The sequence below is a fragment of the Scyliorhinus canicula genome, chromosome 14 (assembly GCF_902713615.1).
Source record: "Scyliorhinus canicula chromosome 14, sScyCan1.1, whole genome shotgun sequence".
Classification (NCBI taxonomy): Eukaryota; Metazoa; Chordata; class Chondrichthyes; order Carcharhiniformes; family Scyliorhinidae; genus Scyliorhinus; species Scyliorhinus canicula.
Genome location: NC_052159.1, coordinates 122,265,130 through 122,289,027, shown reverse-complemented (window position 1 = coordinate 122,289,027; position 23,898 = coordinate 122,265,130). Strand labels below are relative to the sequence as shown.

Here is a 23,898-nt window from a genome sequence, read left to right as displayed (position 1 = left end):
CACAGGGCCTCAAGATGTGGCGGGGTCAGGATGACATGGGCATTGCAAAATGGTTCTGGGGCAGGGGGCGGGTGGGGAGGAGGAGAGGGAAATCTACAAGAATCATGATGGGTTCCAGATTAAAGGGGAAGGAAGGAGAGTGATTGGAGAGTGATCCGAACTAATGTAATGACTGTAATCATCCAATTTCCTCTGTGAAAGTATTGTCACACCTACGGAGCCTGGGGCTGGTGGTGGTGGGGTTTTCCAGTGAACCTTAAGGCTGCAAGGGATGATCTGGGTGTTGAATGTCTGGAATGAGGGCAGCCAAGTGCTTGACAATGATGATGGAAGGTGCAGAGTTCATTGCAGAGTTCTGTTCAATTATGTCTCTGTTCCATTTTCCCCGCAAAGACAGGAGTGCACAATGGAGGCAGCAGGGAATGCTGCCTTTTTTGTGGCTCTCGTGGAACTGAGGAGGAGGAGAACAAGGGCCCCTTTCCATCAAGCAGGGCAAAAGGAAGAACCTCGCCCTGAGGAACCATCTTTGAGGTGCCATGAAGACCAGCTGAGAAGGAGAGACCAATTCCACGGAGATATTTGACATGACCTAGGGTGTAACGATGACGTCTCTTACAGTTGCAGATAAATGAAAGAGTGCAGTAGATACCTCCACTTATCAAGAGATATGGTGACTCACTTCTAACAAATGAACAACTTAACATTCCTGGGTATAGGATCTTTAGGCAAGACAGAGGAGGTGTAAAACGTGCACTATTAATAAATAAATCAATTACTACAATGAGGAGATATGGGGTTGGATTCTCTGCCGGCGGGATGCTCCATTTTGCCAGCAGCCCGGGGGTTTCCCGACGGCGTGGGGTTGCCCCACAATAGGAAACCCCATTGACCAGCTGGCATAATGGAGCATCCCGCTGGTGGGGTGAAACAGAACTGTGGCACGGTAGGGCGGAGAATCCGGTCCATGATATCTTGGAAGGGTCTTCAAACAAGACTTTATGGGTAGAATGTAGGAATAAAAAGGGGGCAGCCACATTACTGTGAGTGTATTATAGACCCCCAAAGAGTCAGTGGGACAGAGAATAGCAGATATACAGGCAATTCACTGACATGTGTAAGAATAATAATTTGGTAATTATACAAGGGGATTTCAACTTCCCCAACATAAATTAGGATAGTCATAGTGTAGAGGGTCGAGAGGGGGTGAATTTCTTAAAATGCATTCAGGGGAGATTTTTGCATCAATATGTAGAAGGTCCAACAAGAGATGGAGCAGTGCTGGATCTGGTTCTGGGGAATTAAGCCGGACAAGTGTAAATGTGGCAGTGGGGGAGCATTTTAGTGACAGCGACCAAAACATGGTACGGTTCAAGTTTATGATGGAAAAGGAAAAAGATGACCTGAAAAAGATGGTTTTGGATTGGGGCCGGGCGATTTTACTAAAATAAGGCAGGACCTGGCCAAAGTTGACTGGGAACAGCTTCTTACGGGAAAATCGACAGCGGAGCAGTGGAGGGCATTCAAAAAGGAAATGGGGAGAGTACAGGTCCAACATGTTAAGTTTAAGGAACCCTGGATGTCTAGGACAATCCAGGACTGGAAAAGGAGGAAGAGAAAGGTTTTTAGCAAGTCCAAAGGAAGAAATTCAACTGCGGCCCTAGAGGAGTTCAGGAAGTGCAAGGGGAGCTTAAGAAACCAATAGAACAGCAAAAAGGGGGCGTGAAAAAGGACTTCCGAATAAAATTCAGGAGAATCCGAAGGTAGTCTATAAATACAATAAGGGGAAGAGGTTAACCAGGGAAATTGTAGGGCCCATTAGAGGCCAAAGGGGCAATGTGTGTGAGAAGCAGCAGGACATTGTTCGGGTGTTAAATGAATACTTCTCAACGGTCTTCACTCAGGAGGAGAACAACTTAGGTACGGAATATAGGAAATGCGACTGTGAGGTCCTTGAGCAGTTGACATGGGAAGTGAGGAGGTACTGGAGGCTTTAAATGGCTTCAAAATAGACAAATTCCCAGGCCCGGATGAACTGCACCCCAGGCTGGTGTGCGAGATGAGGCAGAAAATTGCAGAGGCTCTGACACAAGTTTTGAATTCCTCTCTGGCCACTGTGGAAGTGCCAGTGGAATGAAGAACAGCTAATGTTGTTCCACTTTTCAAGAAGGGTGGTAGAGATAAACCAAGGAATCACAGACTGATGAGTCTCACATTAGTGGTAAGGAAATTATTGGAGAAAATTCTGAAGGAGAGAATTAATCTCCACTTGGAAAGGCCTGGGTTGGCTAGGAATAGTCAGAGGGCTTTGTCAGATGGCGGCATCTGGCGCAGTGGTTAGCACTTGGACTATGGTGCTGAGGACCCGGGTTCGAATCTCGGTCCTGGGTCACTGTTTGTATGGAGTTTGCACATTCTCCCCATGTCTGCGTGGGTTTGACCCCCACAACCCAAAGATGTGCAGGTTAGTTGGATTGGCCACGTTAAATTGCCCCTTAATTGGAAAAGAAAAATAATTGGGTACTCGAAATTAAAAGAAAAAGAATGGCTTTGTCAGAGGGAGGTCATGCCTAAATTTGGAAAAAGTCCTTTGATAAAGTGACCGAGTAGGTGGATGAAGGAAGTACTTTATATGGATTTTAGCAAAGCCTTCGACAAAGTTCCACAAGTGCCAGGCAATGATTATCTCTTACAAGAGAGGATCTAACCACTGCCCCTTGACATTCAATGGAATTACCATCACTGAATCCTCCACAATCAACATTCTAGGGGTTACCATTGATCAGAAACTGAAGTAGACTAGCCATATTAATACTGTGGCTACCAGGGCAGATCAAAGGCGAGGATTCCTTGGGCGCGTAACTCACCTCCTGACCCTCCAAAGCCTGTCTACCATCTACAAGGCACAAGCCAGGAGTGTAATGGAATACTCTCCACTGGCCTGGATGAGTGCAGCTCCAATAACGCTCAAGAAGCTTCAACACCATCCAGGACAAAGTAGTCCGTTTGATTGCTGCCCCTTCCAGAAACATTCAAACCCTGCACCACTGACAAATAGTGGCAGCCATGTGTACCATCTAAAAGATGTGCTGCAGGAACTCACCAAGGTTTCTTAGATAGCACTTTCCAAACCCACCACCACTACCATCCAGAAGGGCAAGAGCAGCAGAGGTTCTCCTCCAAGTCACTCACCACCCTGACTTGGAAATATATTGCTGTTCCTGGACTGTCGCTGGAGCAAAATCCTCGAACTCTCTCCCCAAAGCACAGTGGGTGTAACTACACCTCAAGGGCTGCATCAGTTCAAGAAGGCAACTCACCATCACCTTCTGAAGGGAAACTAAGGATGGGCAATAAATGTTGGCCTAACCAGCGACACCCATTCCCATAAATTAATTTAAAAAACATGGGAGACTTATTGAAAAGGTTGAAGCATGTGGAATTGAAAGAAACTTGGCGAGATGGAATTAAAAACTGGCTTAGTATAGGACACAAAGGGTGGTGGTAGACGGATGTTTGAGGAACTGGAGGCCGGTGTTCAGTGGCGAACGACAGGGATCAGTGCTGGGTCCCTTATTATTTGTTATATATAGACATTACATAGATGGGAACGTGGGGAGAACGATAATTAAGCTTGCAGACGCCACCATGATTGGTAAGGTGGTTAACAGTGAAGAAGAGGGCTGTAGGTTACAGGAAGAAATAGTTGGGATGTTCAGATGGGCAGAGCAGTGGCATAGAATAGAACCATAGAATTCTTACAATGCCGGCTATTCGGTCCATTCTGCACCAGCCCTCTGAAAGAGCACCCTACCTATGTCCACTCCCCCGCCCAATCCCCATGACCCCACCTAACCTGCACATTTTTAGACACTAAGGTGCAATTTAGCTTGGTCAATCCCAGGTTAACCTCTTCCCCTTATTGTATTTACAATAAGGCCAATCCACCTAACCTGCACCTCTTTGGACTGTGGGAGGAAACCGGAGCACTCAGAGGAAACCCACACAGACACAGGGAGAAAGTGCAAACTCCACACAGACAGACAACACAGGCTGGAATTGAACGTGGGACCCTGGTGCGGTAAGGCAGCAGTGCTAACCACTGTGCCACCCCAGCTGGATAGATGATATTTAATCCTGATAAGTGCGACGTGGCACTCGGATGAAACACCATCACATTCAAGGATATGGGGCAAGTTGGAATTATACCTGGCACAAAGGAAAATGGTTGTGGTTGTTGGAGGTCAGTCATCTCAGTCCCGGGACATTACTGCAGGAGTTCCTCAGGGTAGTGTCCTTGGCCCAACCATCCTCAGCTCCTTCATCAACGACCTGCCTTCCAACATAAAGTCAGATGTGGGGATGTTCACTGATGATTGCACAATGTTCAGCATCATTTGCGACTTCTCAGACACTGAAGCAGTCCATATCCAAATGCAGCATGACCTCAACAATATCCACACTTGGGCTGACAAGTGGCAAGTAACATTCGCCTCATACAAGTCCCAGGCAATGACAATCTCCAACAAGACAGAATCAAACCATCGTCCTTTGACATTACCATCACTGAATCCCCCACTATCAACATCCTGGGGATTGCCATTGACCAGAAATTGAACTGGACTAGCCATATACATACTGTGGCTACAAGAGCAGGTCAGAGGCTAGGAATCCTGCAGCGAGTAACTCACCTTCTGACTCCCCAAAGCCGGTCCACCACCTACAAGGCACAAACCAGGAGTGTGATGGAATACTCCCCGCTTTCCTGGATGACTGCAGCTCCAACAACACTCAAGGAACTCAACACCATCGAGGACAAAGCAGTCCGCTTGATTGCCAAACAGTTACTCCCGCCACCATCAACGCACAGTAGCAGCCGTGTGTACCATCCACAAGATGCCCTGCAGGAACTCACCAAGGCTCCTTGGGCAGCACCTTCCAAACCCACGGCCACTACCATCTAGAAGGACAAGAGCAGCAGATACATAGGAACACCACCACTTGCAAGTTCCCTTCCAAATTACTCATCATCCTGACTTGGAAATATATCGCTGTTGCTTCACCACATGGGCTGCAGCGGTTCAAGGCAGCAGCTCATCACCACCTTCTCAAGAGCAATTAGGGATGGGCAACAAATGCTGGCCTAGCTAGTGAAGCCCACATCCCATAAAAATGAACATTAAAAAGAAAATGCTGGTAAATGGGATTAACATGAGATGAGGGGTAGTTATTGTTGTTGCAGACCCAATGGTCCTTTCCTGTGCTGTATGACACTATCACTCTTCGAGGGACCTGATGCTGCAGGAACTAGAAGGCCAGCTAATGTAGTGGCTCTAAAGGCGAGCGCTGCACTCAATGATTTTGTGAGCTTATTCCAAGGCTCCACTGGAGACCTCTTCAGAATATCACAATCCTCCGCTCATGACTGAATCTGAGAGATCATTGATGCCCAATTCAGCAAGGTGTACGATTACATCCAGTTCTTCTGGGACGACGCTAGCTAGGCTGCCAGATCTGCAGGATTTTCAGCGATTTCCAGATTTTCTCAGGTGCAGGGTACCAATGTGGCTTAAGGAACTCCCCGGCAGCAGCCAGTTAAAAGATTTCTGCTCTCTCAACATTCAGCTGATCTGTAAACACAAGAAGCAAATTACACAATCTAACCCCCACGATTCTTACATCTTGATTCGCTCTCGGGTGCAACAGATCTTTGCAGGATCCAGCACATACATTGTTGGTTCATTAGTGATAAATGATGTAGCTGATCAGTGGCAAATGGAATTCAATCTGGATAAGTGTGAGGTGATGCACCTGTACAGGACAAACAAGGCAAAGGAATACATGATGAAGGGCAGAACCCTGGGAAGCACCGTGGGTGTGCATTTACTCCGATCCTTTAAGGTAGCAGGGCTGGTGGATACAGTGATTCAGAAGGCATATAGTATACTTGCCCATTATTGGTTGAGGCATAGAGTTTAAGAACAGGGAGGTTATGCTGGAAATGTATAAAACATTGGTTGGGCCACAGCTAGAGAATTGTGTGCAGTTCTGGAATCCACATTGTAGGAGAAATGCGATAGCACTGGAAAGGGTGCAGAGGAGATTTACCAGGATGTTGCCTGGGCTGGAGAGTTTTAGCTATGAACAGAGATTAGACAGACTGGGGTTGTTTTCCTTGAAACAGAGGGGATGGGAACCAGCCCTGGGGACATGCCCACGGCCAGAGGGTGGGTGAGTGCAATGGGGAGCGGATCAGCACCCTGTCCAGGTAACGTTATGTGCGTGTGTCAAGGGTACAGGGTCTGGGGTCTGGTGAGTGGGGCCCCACGCTCCTTTCACGTGCGTGTGGGAAGGGCGTTTCGTCTGTGGGGGAGGGGGGCAATCAATGGGAATGGAGGCTTCCGGGTTGGCAGACATTGCTGTTTGCCAGTCTCACACCCTCTCCGATTCCTTACAGATATTGAACGGTATGGATGGTATTTTGGACCCCACAGAACTTGCCCTGGTGGTGTTGCTAACAGGACAGATGGCAAGGCGCTGGAGATGGCAGTGGCAGCTCCTACAGAGGCAGGACCCCGCCCCACACCTTGAGGGTCTTGCCGCCCATCAGAACAGGGTTCAACCCAGAGGGGGAGGCCTGTGACAACCTAGGGTGCACAAGCGCCGCTGGTCTTTTGAGCAGATGATGGACAGTGCATGCCGCAGGAGACTCTACCTCAACAAGGAGATGGTGCGGAGATGGTGCAGCACCTGTGCCGTGGCCTCAAGGACATGACACCATGTGGATGACATGGGACCATGTGGAGGAGGAGGAACTCTCTCTGGCCGTCAAGGTCACCGCAGCCCTGAACACTGCAGCGGGGTATTATGTGGCATCTCTCAGGCTTCAGCCCACAGGTGCATCTGACATGTCACTGATGCTGTTTGCCTGGGCAGAAAATTACATCAAGCCATACGGCATGCTCGCCTTCATTGGCCGGGGCATTGAGTATAAGAATTGGCAAGTCACGTTGCAGCTGTATAGAACCTTAGTTAGGCCACACTTGGAGTATAGTGTTCAATTCTGGTCACCACACTACAGAAGGATGTGGAGGCTTTAGAGATGGTGCAGAAGAGATTTACCAGGATGTTGCCTGGTATGGAGGGCATTAGCTATGAGGAGCGGTTGAATAAACTCGGTTTGTTCTCACTAGATCAACGGAGGTTGAGGGGCGGCCTGATAGAGGTCTACAAAATTATGAGGGGCATAGACAGAGTGGATAGTCAAAGGCTTTTCCCCAGGGTAGAGGGGTCAATTAATCGGGGGCATAGGTTTAAGGTGCGAGGGGCAAGGTTTAGAGGAGATGTACGAGGCACGTTTTTTTACACAGAGGGTAGTGGGTGCCTGGAACTCGCTGCCGGAGGAGGTGATGGAAGCAGGGACGATAGTGACATTTAAGGGGCATCTTGACAAATACATGAATAGGATGGGAATAGAGGAATACGGACCCAGGAAGTGTAGAAGATTGTAGTTTAGTCGGGCAGCATGGTCAGCACGGGCTTGGAGAGCCGAAGGGCCTGTTCCTGAGCTGTACTTTTATTTGTTCTTTGACATGGACCAAGCCCAACAGGATTCCCAGCCAGCAGGATTCGCCACCATCGCTACGTGCCCCAAGTCCGGGGGCTGATAGACTGCACGCATGTCGTCTTGCGTTCACCAGGCCATCTGGGTGACACGGTAGCACAGTGGGTAGCACTATTGCTTGACAGGACCAGGGACCCGGGTTCAATTCTGGCTTGGGTCACTGTCTGCACGTTCTCCCCGTGTCTGAGTGGGTTTCCTCCAGGTGCTCCAGTTTCCTCTCACAAGTCCCGAAAAACGTGCTTGTTAGGCATTGGACATTCTGAATTCTCCCTCCGTGTACCCGAACAGGCGCCAGAATGTGGCGACAATGAGATTTTCACAGTAACTTCATTGCAATGTTAATGTAAGCCTACGTGTGACACTAATAAAGATTATTATTAATAATGGAGGCCGGAGAGCCGATACACCCGGGCTGCGGTGCAACTGCTAAAAATGCGGTTCCGTTGCCTCGAACGCTCCGGTGGGGCCCTTGCAGTACACCCCGTGAAGAGCCGCTCGCTTTGTAGTGGTCTGCTGAGTCCTCCGCCACCTGCCAAAGCAGCGGGGCAAGTGCAGCAGGTGGAGGATGAGAAATATGTGGCCACCTCTGAACAGTAAGATGAGGAGGCGCCAAACAAGCAGGGAGGACGATCCTGGGACCAGCCGGCGGCCCTCATACTCACCTGCTTCACATAGGAAATCCTTCAATGCTACCCCCCACCCTTGCTATTTCCCACACACCAGGGCTCTCTGTTACATCACTCCAGTGTGCTGGGACTCTGTCAGCACTGTTTGCGGGTCACTGTCAAGGGGGCTATGATAACCTGTAGAGAGCCGTGTGCTGTTGCTCCTCAATCTATGGCATAGTCTATTCCCTGTCTGTCTGCTGAGTGCTTGTTCACATCCATCACCTGCACGCAGTTTGCCCGGGGGGGAGCACGACCCCCATGCCTGGGGAGATGGGGCAAGGGTTCAGAGGTCGGCCTGCATTGTGGAAGAAAGTGCCAGAGGCCTCCGATTGGTTGTGGTGAAGGGTTTTTAATGTTTCACGTAAGTGTCCAACACTGCCCCACTCTGTTGATAGTGCTACCCCCAGTGTCCAACACTCCCCTACCAGGCTCTCCACTGCGGTCGCCACTCTAGCAGTGTTGGCCTCGGTGCCATGCATTGCCGGCGGCATCTCCTGTGCCCGTAGCCTGTGGGGCTAATCCAATTGGCTATGGGCCTGCTGGAGGATTGATGACACCTCCCTCTGAATTTCACGGCCGCACCTTAACGTCTGCATCAGCTCCCGATAAACCTGTTCCAGAGGCTTGGCATCTGACTGGGGCCCAGCTGGGTCCTGGAATCCAGCAGACCTCCGACCGCCGTCCCGCCTGTGTGTGCTCCACCTGATGTACATCTGCAACTGTGCAGTGCTCACCAGAATGTGCCCCTTCTTGCCAGGCGGCATTGTCTGCCTGTAGCTGACCCTCCGAACCACGGGGGAACAGGACCTACCTCCTGGCCTCGACCTCATCTAGGAGCCTCCCCAGATCTGCACTCCGGATCGTGAGGCCGGTTGTCTTGTCGCCATGAGTTGAGTGCAGAATCAGCTGGCGAGCCTTCATGTGTGGCATGAAGCTCTTGGAGTCTCCTTAAGTGGACCAATTCATGTTGTATTGCAGTGACGGTCTCGCTGGGCCGAGCGCTGGGAGGATTGCGGCAGTTCCCACTTGCTACCACACACCAAGTGAGAGAGAGAGAGACAGAGAGGGAAAGAGGCAAGTCCTGGGGGCTGTTTTCAGATTGTAAAATGTCAAACCTTAGAATTAGAATTAGAACAGTACAGCACAGAACAGGCCCTTCGGCCCTTGATGTTGTGCCGAGCAATGATCACCCCACTCAAGCCCACGTATCCACCCTATACCAGTAACCCAACAATCCCCATTAACCTTATTTTTTAGGACACTAAGGGCAATTTAGCCTGGTCAATCCACCTAACCCGCACATCTTTGGACTGTGGGAGGAAACTGGAGCACCCGGAGGAAACCCACGCACAAACGGGGAGGACATGCAGACTCCGCACAGACAGTGACCCAGCCGGGAATTGAACCTGGGACCCTGGAGCTAACCACCATGCTACCGTGCTGCCCCTAAACATATTCTACATAAGCTGAAACATATTCTACATTTACTATAAATGTCCACTAAAATACTTGATATACATTGCAGAAGACTTTGGCTTTGTGAGATATTTCTCATTTACAGGCTTCAGAAACCCTTCATTTTGTGATCTAACCTGAACTCTATGAAATGCTTTTAACTTTGATTAATATAATTAAAAATAATCAGGTTGTCCAATATGTACGAATAAAGGAACTATTTCACAGAACCATAAAGAATGATTTTCCTAGGTTTTATTTCTGGCCTGCATCGTGCATGCTGATCTCAACCTGGATGATGATTAGGATATGACTGCAGCGCCTGTGGGCTAGGGAAGGGAAAATAGTCCTTACTCTGTTTGTTGTGGAATAGTAAGAAGTCTTACAACACCAGGTTAAAGTCCAACAGGTTTGTTTCAAACACGAGCTTTCGGAGCACGGCTCCTTCTTCAGGTGAATTTCGGAGCCATGCTCCGAAAGCTCGTGTTTGAAACAAACCTGTTGGACTTTAACCTGGTGTTGTAAGACTTCTTACTGTGCTCACCCCAGTCCAACGCCGGCATCTCCACATCATGGCTACTGTTGTGGAATAATCCTCATCGGTAATGTTTGTGTGCTTACTAGATAGAAATGCAATCAGGCCAGATGGTAATAGTCCTTGTTGTGGGACTCATTCAGTCAAGGCACAAGCATTAATAATGTTTCTTGGTGCTGAGCACCTTGGAACCAAACCTCAGCTAAGAATCAACGCCTTCAAGAGATGATCAAGAAAATGTTGAGAATAAATAAATAGATTACACCCTTTCTTTAAAGATCCTTTTGGAAGTCCTATCTAACATTTTATAGGATTTTTATATAATCCTTTCATTTAAAAAAAAAGCAATGCACAATGTGCTATAGTGAGGAACTAGTTTACATAGTATCCATTCAACTCCCATGTTGACTAAAGAAAGAACCTTTGTGATACTCACTTCAGCTGGTAGAAATGAGTTAAAAGTAAAGTTAGAATAAATTTCATGGGCCGAGTGGAATTTTCCAATCCCCTACGTCTTCAAATTCCTATGACTTTGTTATGTAAATAGGTTATAATTAATCATCTTTATCACTCTACTGCTCATTGTCAATTAAACTGGAGCATTGTTCATACAGCTAAAAGGTTACAAGAATTCAAGGAAATACTCTGTGAAATCCTGACGGACAGTTACTGGCTCTATAAATTTCCACTGTGGTGTTGAATGACACTAGTGGAGTCTTATAGGATTTATTCCAGCATCTACTTCTTTTAAAAAGTCTGCTAATCCACTCCAAGATAGGTTAAAATACACTGTACTTCCAGGCAAGTTTAAGTAATGGTAGAGATTACAAAGATATGACTGCTTTTCTGTCCAGTATGTGGTGTTTCACGAATGTTAAAACAAATATGAGAGTAATTCAACTCAAATTAAAACACTGCAACTTTTAACTGTATCCTTATCAAAAAAGCCTATTTTGAAGGTATTGCTGTCAATACAGCATTTCAGTGCCGTTATAATACCAGTGTATGATCACCTGCATGAGATCATTGCACTTGAAGTGCAGGTCATTACCTAGGATCCACATTTGCCGTTGCTTCATCAATGATAAGTATTTTACTTTTTCTGAGAACTGCTCTGGCGAGGCACACTAGTTGTCTTTGTCCAACGCTGAAATTGGAACCAGCTTCAGCTAGTTCTGCCATCATCTTACTTGGCAATTCTTCAACCACCTCCTTTAGCTGCACCTACAAAGTGAATCATACAATGTAATATCATAATTTTAATATCTTACATCAATTTAAAAAAGGTCAAAGAATACTTGCAATGCAGTTTATGTTTAGTGTTCACAACTCCCTGAATTTGAAATGCAATAAAACAATAATAATCTTTATTAGTGTCACAAGTAGGCTTACATTAACACTGCAATTAAGTAATTGTTTACATAGGGGCTGGTTTAGTACAGGGCTAAGAGCTGGCTTTTAAAGCAGACCAAGGCAGGCCAGCAGCATGGTTCAATTCCTGTACCAGTCTCCCTGAACAGGCGCCGGATGTGGCGACTAGGGGCTTTTCACAGTAACTTCATTTGAAGCCTACTTGTGACCATAAGCGATTTTCATTTCACTTCATTTCATTTTCATCTGGTCCCTTAAGGTCCGAGTTCCCAATACTGAAGTAGTGGGATTTATTTTTTATTTTTGTCACATTAAATAATAGTTATTATGAACACAGGCAACACAGAACGCTGCTCATTCATAAATAATTCCTTGCTTTAACAATAACAAAAATCAAAATAAACTTTTATCTCAATAAAAAAGGACTAAAAATAGGAGCAGCTTTTTGCCCTATGTAGTCCAGTGAATTAGATTAAACGTGAGCCCAGTGTACTTCTTCAATCAATGTTCATGAAATTAAAGGTCTGTACCACTGTTCCTTTCCTGAACTTTAGTTGCCACAATGGTCAGCAACCTGTGACCTCAGTGACCTCAGCAATATCCAACATCAAAAAGAAAAGAAAATAGAAAAGAACAATTATAGCACAGGAACAGGCCCTTCGGCCCTCCAAGCCTGTGCCAATCCAGATCCACTATCTAAAACTGTCGCCTATTTTCTTATCCCTCTGCTCCCTGCCCATTCATGTATCTGTCAAGATACATCTTAAATGACGTTTTCGTGCCTGCCTCCACTACCTCCGCTGGCAATGCGTTCCAGGCACCCACCCCTCTGCGTAAAGAACTTTCTCGTGACCCCTAGTAATTGAGTTTCCCACTCTGGGAAAAAGCTTCTTGCTATCCACCCTGCCTAGACCTCACATGATTTTGTAGACCATAATGAGGTCCCCCCTCGACCTCCGTCTTTCTAATGAAAATAATCCTAATCTACTCAACCTCTCTTCGTAGTTAGCGCCCTCCATACCAGGCAACATCCTGGTGAACCTCCTCTGCACCTTCTCCAAAACATCTGCATCCTTTTTGTAATGTGGCGACCAGAACTGCACATAGTATTCCAAATGTGGCCTAACCAAAGTCCTATGCAACTGTAACATGACCTGCCGACTCTTGTACTCAATACCCCGTCCGATGAAGGCAAGCATGCTGTATGCCTTCTTGACCACTCTATCGACCTGCGTTGCCACCTTCAGGGTATAATGGACCTGAACTCCCAGATCTCTCTGCACATCAATTTTCCCCAGGGCTCTTTCATTGACCGTACAGTCCGCTCTTGAATTAGATCTTCCAAAATGCATCACCTCGCATTTGCCTGGATTGAACTCCATCTGCCATTTATCTGCCCAACTCTCTCCAATCTTTCTATATTTTGCTGTATTCTCCGACAGTCCTCCTCGCTATCTGCAACTCCACCAATCTTAGTATCATCTGCAAACTTGCTAATCAGACCACATATACCTTCGTCCAGATCATTTATGTATATCACAAACAACAGTGGTCCGACCACAGATCCCTGTGGAACACCACTAGTCACCTTTCTCCATTTTGAGACACTCCCTTCCACCACTACTCTGTCTCCTGTTGCCCAGCCAGTTCTTTATCCATCTAGCTAGGACACCCTGAACCCCATACGACTTCACTTTTTCCATCAACCTGCCATGGGAAACTTTATCAAACGCCTTACTGAAGTCCATGTATGTGACATCTACAGCACTGCCCTCATCAACTAACTTTGTCACTTCCTCAAAGAATTCTACTAGGTTTGTAAGACATGACCTTCCCTGCACACAACCATGCTACCTATCACTGATATTTTCTTCCAGATGTGAATAGATCCTATCCCTCAGTATCATCTCCAACAGTTTGCCTACTACTGACGACAAGCTCACAGGTCTATAATTCCCTGGATTATCCCTGCTACCCTTCTTGAACAAAGGGACAACATTATCAATTCTCCAGTCAGCCGGGACCTCACCCGTGCCCAAGGATGCTGCAAAGATATCTGTTAAGGCCCCAGCTATTTCGTCCCTCGCTTCCCTCAGTAACCTGGGATAGATCCCATCCGGACCTGGGGACTTGTCCACCTTAATGCCTTTTAGAATACCCAAAACTTCCCCCTTCCTTATGCCGACTTGACCTAGAGTATTTAAACATCCATCCCTAGCCTCAACATCCGTCATGTCCCTCTCCTTGGTGAATTAGGGCAGCACGGTAGCATGGTGGTTAGCATAAATGTTTCACAGCTCCAGGGTCCCAGGTTCAATTCCCGGCTGGGTCACTGTCTGTGCGGAGTCTGCACATCCTCCCCGTGTGTGCATGGGTTTCCTCCGGGTGCTCCGGTTTCCTCCCACAGTCCAAAGATGTGCGGGTTAGGTGGATTGGCCATGCTAAATTGCCCGTAGTGTCCTAGAAAATAAGGTTGGGGGGGGGGGGGGGGGGTTGTTGGGTTACGGGTATAGGGTGGATACGTGGGTTTGAGCAGGGTGATCATTGCTCGGCACAACATCGAGGGCCGAAGGGCCTGTTCTGTGCTGTACTGTTCTAATGTTCTAATACCGATGCAAAGTACTCATTAAGAATCTCACCCATTTCCTCTGACTCCACGCATAAATTCCCTCTTTTGTCTTTGAGTGGGCCAATCCTTTCTCTGTTACCCTCTTGCTCCTTATATACGAATAAAAGGCTTTGGGATTTTCCTTAACCCTGTTAGCCAAAGATTTTTCATGACCCCTTTTCGCCCTCTTTATTGCGCGTTTGAGATTTGTCTTACTTTTCCGATATTCCTCCTGTCGGGATAGTCCCAACAATAAATGACTCGAGAGGATTCTGTTGAATTATGGTTTTGTGAGAGGACAGGGAATACGTTTTTAATACAACAGTCAGAAGACATTTGATGGCGAACCCCTGAAAGGTTCTGGGCTGCTGGTGCGAGGAATTCCTCAAAAATCAGCAAAGTGGGGTGGGGACCAACCACAGAACTCCTTGTAGGCTAGTGGGGAGCATTCTCACTCCCCAGCCGGCTCACATATGACAGCCAGAAATGTAGTGGCTTAGAGGCGGGATCTGATTTTTAGGAGTTCCACCACTCTCAACCTTATCATGTGCATCGGGGAGGGGTTGGATTTAAATGAAGACAGGATTCTGTATTTCCAGCAGGAAACTAGACCAATATGAGCACAGCATGAACTGGGGCTACAACATAATGGGAAATGAAACAGAGCCCCGTATCGAACGCGTTTAGAGGGGTGTATCCCAGAAGCCTGAGAACGACCCCACTATTAATTACCACAATATAAAAATATTATTATTAATTATTATTATATTTGCTTAATTTTGGGGCCTCGGCAAGGAATGCCCCACCAAGGCCACCCTTAGTCCCATTTTCTCCACTAACGGGCTCTGCTTGGCAGTGCAGGAAGAGTTGGGGCGCCATTTTTAAATGGCACCCAGCTTACTAGACCTGTGGCTGCCGGACCCCACCAAGGCCCCAACTCACCAATAAGAGGGTCCTCGAGCCCCGCACCCTGTACCTCAAAGTCAGGGCTTCCTCTGTCCTGATCCCCGGCACAAGCATATGCCAGTTGAACATCTTGGCACTGCTGCCATGGCAGTGCCCTAGCCAGCCCGACAATGCCATATGGGTACCATGGCACTGCCAGTGTGCCCAGGTGGCACGGCCAGAGTGCCAGGCTGACTGTGTCAAGGTGGCATCCGGGGTGGCAAAGTACCAGCCTGCCCAGGGCCCGCCCATCCAGGGGCCCTTAATCACCTGGGACTAATGACTTAATTTAAGTGAGATTTATTGCTCACTTGAATATGTAAATCTGTGTCCCAACCTCAATGGGCGGGAACCAGATGACGATGCTTCGAGACCTCATCAGGCGTGCCAAGTCCAGTAAATATCACGAGAGACCTCTCGCACGATTTACCGGCCTCGTCTTGTCCTGAGTTGGGCGCATCCGATAGATCGCGCCCTATAGCTCCAATTCTCCAACCTGTGCTCTCATTCAATCTTTTTTGCTAGACGCATTCGATTATCCCCTCATACTTCAAATCTGGAGAAATGAAAATCCACATGTAGGGAAGGCCTGTATCAATTCAACACTGATTGTAGTATCTACATTGTCAACTTTGAATATTGAGATTGTTTCAGAGCAAAATAGGTTGAGAACAAACATTTGCTTTACTTGGAATGGTCACCAGCTGTTCAATTCCCTGTATTTTCTCATGCAGCCGGATATTAAATATGCACTGAAAAGTTGAAAGAGCAAAATTCTCCCATGTTGCACCACCAAATTGACTTTGTTGGGGAAAATTCTCCCATGTTGCACCACCAAATTGACTTTGTTGGGGAAAATTCTCCCATGTTGCACCACCAAATTGACTTTGTTGGGGAAAATTCTCCAATGTTGCACCACCAAATTGACTTTGTTGGGGAAAATTGCGCATTAAATTTCGAAATTCAATTTGTTCTTTAAAAATCAAATTGGAAGACATTAGCCTTTGATGTCATGTCGGCAAAACATTCTTAAATAGTTACCAAAATTTTTTAATGATGTTGAGTAACTGTTGTTTGCTGTTCATTACAAAGCTATAAATAGGCTTTTGTGAGAATGAGAAGAAAGGACAGGCTATTCGGTGAAGGTTTGGTGCAAACATCATTTTATTTGAATAGTCTCTTCTACTCTTTAAATTGAGCCCAAGAAGTGCAGCATTGTTCCATTTCCTACTGCAAGAATATATATATTGAAACTCACACGTCCATGATTTTGGTATCATCATTATGTTTCTCTGCATCAATATTTGAGCAACACAAAGTAATTCTGCTATGACTGTAGTCAAGCATTGATATTTACAGCATCAACAACAGTACCATGTTTAGAAGTAGTACAAAACATAACAAAATTATGATCTTTTTAATTATTTCTGTTTTTTACTGTGGATAGATTCATATAAATAATGAATGCCAACATGATTAGATGGGCGATGGCTGTGACAGAAACTGAGCTTTCTGTCCATCTTTGGAAAGGTTTTAGATAATCAGGCTAAAGACAAATAAAAAAGAAAATGAACAGTTCTCCCCCCCCCCCCCCCAATAAATTCCTTTCTTCTGTTGTTGCATGGTAATTATTTGACTCACCTTCAAAGAACTCATTTCATTTTGCATCGAGCTGTTACTTGCAGTGCCTCCTCAGTTGATGGGACAGATATTTAGAATGTAATTTCAAACTCATGGTGGGAGATTAGGGGATGGTGAGTGTTGAGTTCTGTGGTGCCACCGTTGATAAGAGATACACACAGAACATGTATGTGTTTAAGTAACACAATGATTTATTGTCAAACACGTGGAAGGATAACTAACAAAAGTATATACAGACTAAGTTATTTGAATTCTTTGGGAGCTACTCTAAGTGCGACTGTCCTGTTATACATCCAATCATCAACTGCCAAATGTCCAAAGGTCTGACGCCACCAGCTGGTTGGAGGTCGCATTGCTAACTATGTGCAATACTATTCACAGACATGTCACCACATCCCCCTTCCTTTGGAGATGTTAACATTTATATACAGAAATATTATTTGTAATATACAGAAACATTATTTGTATTGATATTTACAAACACATGATGGTTTTAAACACATGTTATAAGTTCAGTCTGTCAGGCTTGCACCGGAATCTTGTCGACCTTCTGAGTGTTGCTGAATGGGTGAATGTGCCCCACCTTCATCTGGTGGTGGTGTTCTTGTTCTTTCCACATTTACTGCTGTGGATTTGTCATTGATCACTGGCTCTGTTGTGCAGATGTTTCACGATGTGCACACCCTTTTCCGCCTTCCTGTTCGACTGGGGATATAAGGGACTAGAGGTGATGTGTCTGAGGTCATAGTGACAGACAAATTCAGTCCATTCATGATTTTTGAAAAACAGCCCATTGTCTGACATTGTAATGAATGGTATGCCATGTCAGGCAATGATCTCTTTAGCATGTGGTATGACACACCGAGCAGTCGAGTTTGCTAACTGTGCAACTTCTGGATAGTTTGAGAAGTAATCAATGACTACCAGGTAGTCTCTTCCATTGAAATGGAACAGACCCATTCCCACTTTCTGCCACGGACTTACAATGATATCACCCATCTGCATCGGTTCTTGAGTCTGCTTGCAGTGGAATTTCTGACACGTCACAGTAGTCGACCATAGCTGCAATGTATTGCGTGATGCCTGGCCAATAGACTGTCTCCCTGGCCCTTCGCTTGCATCTCTCAATGCCTAGGTGCCCTTCATGAAGTTTCTTAAGCATAAGCGACCTCAAAGAATGTGAGATGACAATTCTGTACTTCCTCGGGAGAAGACTATTCGTCTCACCGAGTTCTGACTGTACATTGGTGGCACGGTAGCACAGTGGTTAGCACAGTTGCTTCACAGCACCAGGGTCCCAGGTTCGATTCCCGGCTTGGGTCACTGTCTATGCAAAGTCTGCACATTCTCCCCGTATCTGCGTGCGTTTCCTCCGGGTGCTCCGGTTTCCTCCCACAGTCCAAAGGTGTGCAAGTTAGGTGGATTGGCCATGCTAAATTGTCCCTCTAGTGTCCAAAAAGGTTGGGTGGGGTTGCTGGGTTAAGGGGATGGAGTGGAGGTGTGGGCTTAGGTAGGGTGCTCTTTCCAAGGGCTTCCTTCTGCACTGAAAATTCTATGATTCTCTGATTGTAGTACCCAGAGCAGAAGCCTTTGGGTCAACCCGCTGAGACATTTGAGCATCTTCTGCAGGACTATTCCCGTAGCTGTTTCTGCCTTTATCAGGCGTGATTTCTAGTTTCAGACCAGAAGTGATGCAGCAACGAGGTCGACATGAAGCTAAATATCGTCATCCACTAGGCGTACCTCATTAATTCCCTTGGCTCCAACAACTGCAAGGCACATGCCTGGCGTAAAGATGAGGTCAAGGTCATAGTGCGGGAGCTTCATCATAAGGCGTTGTATTCTTGGACACCTTTGACACAAATGTTTTTGCACTATGGGTGGCCTGTGGGTCAGTCTCCACCAGGAATGTAGGCAGCCCATACACGTAATCATGAAATTTTTCTGGACCCGTGACAAGCCCAAGACATTCTTTTTTAATCTGCGCATACTTGCGCTCTGTTTCGGTCATTGCTCTTGGCGTGCATGCCACCGGCAGCAAGCTATCGTCTGCACCCTGCTGCAGAAGCACTGCTCCAAGGCCATCCTAGGACGCATCAGTCAAGATCTTCGTCTTATCGGGTCAAAGGCGGCAAGGACTGGCTCCGCCGCTAGCGAGATACGCAGCGCTTGCCACTCCTGATCGTGTTTGGGAGACCACTTCAAGACTTCGTCATTCTTTAATGAGTCTTGCAACTGAGACGTTTTGGAGGCCAGGTTAAGAATAAATTTGCCCACAAAGTTTATCATCCCAAGTACGCCCAACACCCCTTTTTTGTCTGTGGGTTGTAGCATCGGTTGAATGGCCTTGATCTTTTCATCATCTGGCTGCACACCGTTTGCCGATAGCCTATCCCCTAAAAAGGTGATGGTATCCATCCAATTTGGCACTTGGCCTGATTAAGCTTGAGGCAATTTTTACTTATCCTTTGTAGAACTTGCAGCAGCCCTTCATCATGCTCTTCACGTGTGGAACTCCAAGATGACTGATATCATCAACATAGAAACGGACACCTAGTAATCCTTCTACTACGTGCTCCATGGCTCGATGGAAAATGTCAGATGCCGAAATTCTACCAAACAGCATTCGCAGGAGGCAGTAGCGCCCAAAGGGTTGTTAAACGTACACAACTTGGTGCTTGCGTTGTCGAGCTTCAGCTGCCAGAAGCCTTACGACACATCCAACTTGCTGAAACACGTCGCTCCTGCCATTTCACATGCTATCCCTTCCCACTTCGGGATTGGGTAATGCTCCCTTTTTATGTTCAGATTGAGATCCTTGGGATCCATGCACATCGTCGGGTCGCCATTCCACTTTTTTACACGCACCATGGAGTTGACTCAGTCGGTGGGTTCCTCTATGCGCCTGATGACTCTCAGAGCTGTCATTCTTTGCAGCTCGGCCTTCAGCGTGTCCTTCAGTGGAGCACGCACATGTCTGGGTTCGTACATGACCAGGGTTACATGCTCCTTCAGCTGGTGAAAGGCAGAGAGCCATATCCTTAAAACACTTCCAGATAGTCCTTCATGATTGACTCAACGGAGATATATCGTCATGGTACCATGCTTTCTGCCGTGCACAACTGTCTCGCGGGCCCAAGCTGTTCACAGGCCACCACTCCAATGAACTATTCACGCTCCGTCTATGGAGAACATTATCCTGCCCGTTCTGTCCTTGACCGTGACTTCGAGCTCACATGCTCCGAAGGTTGTGATCTGATGACGGTTGTAATCCTTCAGGAGTACTGCTCGTGGTACTATTGTTGGCTAGACTTTTAGTCGTTCCACCGCTGACAGTGGGATCAGATTGGCCCTTACACCCGTGTCGAGCTTAGTGGGATTGTCCATCTGTCCTCTATGGTCCCCTCATTCACCTCACTGTGGCTGCAGATTATGAGAGAATTTTTTTTGCTTTGGCAGGTCGAACTCTTTGTGTCCTGTTCTGAGGTCGAGCGCACATCAGTCCGGTCGTTGGTGAATTTATCCTTACCCACACTCATCCATTCTGTTTGGTCAATTGTCGGACGTCTGGTGCTTCGCCTTGTAAAATGACCCGTCCTGCTACACTCGTAACAAACTTAATGACCCGTCCTGCTACACTCGTAACACACTTTTCCAAGTGCAAGACATTGTTGTGGCAAATATCTGTTGCCACACTTCTGGCACAAAATGGCGGATCTTGTCATCAGCCCATAATGGCCAGCCGCATTGAGACCATGGGCGGAATTCTCCCAAAGGCCCGACGCCGTCGGAAGCCTCACCCGGCCCCCTATTCTCCCCTCTTTTGAGGAGTTTAAAAGTTCAATTCCTGATGTAGTGAGAACTCATGTGGAAGAACAGAGGGTTAAAACTGCGAGATTAGCAGCAGAAATGTCATCAGTTTGAGCCTGTGAGAGGTAGAAATTGGGGACATGAGAAATACTCAAGTGTGATCTGATGGGAGATAATGAGGGGAGTGTACCTCAGACTAAAAAATAAATCCAGGAGAGTGGAAAAGAAATTAAAAGTTTCAAATGTTTTCACTGTAATAAACTAGGCCATGTAAAGTCACAATGTTGGTGGTTGAAGAAAAGCACTGGGAAGACTGATGTGGTAAAACAGGATAAGACAGCGCAGTTTGTTAAAAGTGGTAAAGGAAAGCCCAAGTGAAGTGAAGGAGATGCAAAAGATTGTACAACCTGATCAAGAGGTGATTGATAAGAAGGTGTCAGGTGTCTTTAAAGAATTTACTTGTGTGGGTAAAGTTTACTCATGTGTGTCAGGAGGAGCAGGTAAAGAATTCATAATTTTAAGAGATACGGGAGCTAGTCAATCTTTAATGGTAAGAGATGAGGAGTTATGTAGTTTGGGAAGAATGTTGCCAGAAAAGGTGGCAAGATGTGGAATTCAGGGCGAGAGGAGTAGTTTCCATTATATAAGGTAAGATTGGAAAGTCCAGTGAAGAGTGGTAAAGTGGTAGTAGGAGTAATAGAGAAACTATCTTGTCCAGGAACACAGTTTATCTTGGGTAATGATATAGCTGAAATGCAGGTGGGAGTGGTGCTTACTGTGGTTGATAAGCCAGTGGAAAATCAGACAACTGAAGTGTTGAAGGATGAATATCCTGGGATTTCTCTGGATTGTGTAGTAACAAGGTCGCAAAGTCACAGGTTAACACAAGAGGAGAAATCAAAGAGTTAAGATGAAGTGGAAGTGCAATTATCAGAAAAGATTTTTGATCAGATGGTTGAAAAAGAACAAGAACAGGTGGAGGACGAGGCCGATATTCTTAGTTCAGGAAAATTGGCGGAGTTACAACAGAAAGATGTAGAAATAAAATGGATGTATCAAAAAGCATATACGGAAGAGGAATCTGAGTGTATACCAGAGTGTTATTACTGCAAAAGTGATGTTTTGATGAGAAAATGGAGACCTTTACATATGCAGGCGGATGAAAAGTGAACAGACGTTCATTAAGTAGTATTGCCTGTAGAGTATAGAAAGGAGGTGTTGCGAGTTGCACATGAGGTCCCCGTGGGAGGTCATTTGGGAGTAAAGAAAATTCAAGCTGAAATCCAAAAACATTTTTATTGGCCTGGACTACATAAAGATGTAGTTACATTTTGTCAATCATATCACACATGTCAAGTGATAGGGAAATCTCAAGCAGTGATAAAACCAGCGCTCTGAATACCCATTCCAGGATTTGAGAAACCTATTACAAGGGTCCTAATTGATTGCGTTGGACCGCTTCATAAAACAAAAAGTGGGAATCATAACTTTTGACGATAATAGATGTGTCTACTAGGTTTCCAGAGGCCATTCCAGTACGTAATATTACAGCTAAAAAGATTGTGGAGGAGTTACTTAAATTCTTTACTAGATATGGAGTGCCCACAGAAATAAAAGCGGATCAAGGATCGACTTTTACCTCAAGGTTATTCAAAGAAGTTATGGATAGCTAAGGAATAAAACAATTTAAATCAACTGTGTACCATCCAGAATCGCAGGGAAATTAAAGACAATGTTGAGGACTTATTGTCAAGATTATCCAGACGATTAGGATAAAGGAATTCCATTTGTACGGTTTTCAATTAGGGATGCGCCTAATGGGTCAACCAAATTCAGTCCTTTTGAACTAATTTTTGGTCATGAGGTAAGAGGATCACTTGAATTGATTAAGGAAAAATTGGTGAGTGAGAAATCAGAAATTACATTGTTGGATTACGTGTCAAATTTTAGAGAACAATTAAATAGAGCAGGTGAATTGGCTAGACAACATTTAAAAGTTGCACAAAATGTGATGAAACGGGTAGTGGACAAGAAATCCAAAGTTCGTAGTTTTGTCAGCGGGGATAGTTTTAGTATTGTTACCAGTGGTAGGTGAACCTTTAAAAGCAAGGTTTTGTGGACCTTATCAGATTGAAAGGAAATTAAGTGAGGTGAATAATGTGTTACAAACACATGATAGAAAAATGACTCACCAAGTGTGTCATGTGAATATGCTTAAAAGGTACTTTGAAAGGGAAGGAGAGAAAAAGGAGGAGGTTTTAATGATTCTAACTCAAAGTGACGAACCAAATCCAGATGACTGTGAATTTGACATACCTCAAATTAAATTGGAAAATGAGGATATCCTTCAAAATTGGGATAAATTGTTGACTTACCTTCCAGAGAAAAACGGACTGACCTGAAAGAGTTATTGATATCACGAGGGCAAGTTTGTGGAGATAAATTGAGAAGTACTAAAATGGCTATACATGATGTAAATGTGGGAAATGCTTTCCCAATCAAACAACATCCATATAGACTTAACACTTTAAAATTGGCACAGGTTAACAAAGAGATTGAGAGTATACTTAAAAATGGCATAATTGAAGTGGGTTACAGCCAATGGAGCTCACCCATAGTGATGCTACCTAAACCAGATGGTACCCAATAGTTGTGGGTGGACTATAAAAAGGTTAATGCAGTTGCAAGAATGGACTCTCATCCTATCCCAAGTTTGGAGGATTGCATTGAGAAAGTGGGACAATCAGCTTTTATTTCCAAACTGGATTTACTTAAAGGTTACTCGCAGATACCTTAATCTGAAAGGGCGATGGAGATTTCAGCTTTTGTGACTCCAGATGGTATGTACCAATTCAAAGTTATGCCATTTGGCAAGAAAAACCGACCAGCCACATTTCAATGGTTAATGAACAAAGTTGTTTCTGAATTACCCAATTGTGCGGTATACATCAACGATCTGGTAATTTTCAACCAGACACGGAAAGAACATTTAAAACATCTGATGGAGTTATTCGATCGACTTCAGGAGGCAGGTTTGGTGATAAACCTGGGCACAAGTGAATTTGGAAAAGCCCAAGTCACTTTCCTTGGCCATAGAAATGGACAGGGTCGAATGGTCACACGGCAGTTATGAGGAGTTTCCAATACCCTCGACACAACGGGAAATAATGCAATTTCTTGGCAAGAGTGGATTTGATCGAACATTTGTGCAAAAGGTTTGTTGCCTGATTGCTCCACTGATAGA

The 23,898-nt window shown here is 45.7% G+C and overlaps 1 protein-coding gene across 1 annotated transcript in view; it reads right to left on the bottom strand.

The window, feature by feature from the left end:
* abcc4 (ATP-binding cassette, sub-family C (CFTR/MRP), member 4) overlaps positions 1-23,898 on the bottom strand; it is a 655,673-nt gene that overhangs the window by 67,710 nt on the left and 564,065 nt on the right. The window contains exon 28 of the mRNA XM_038817953.1: positions 11,331-11,503. Within this exon, the coding sequence (XP_038673881.1) occupies positions 11,331-11,503 (173 nt within the window). The remainder of the gene's footprint in view (positions 1-11,330; positions 11,504-23,898) is intronic.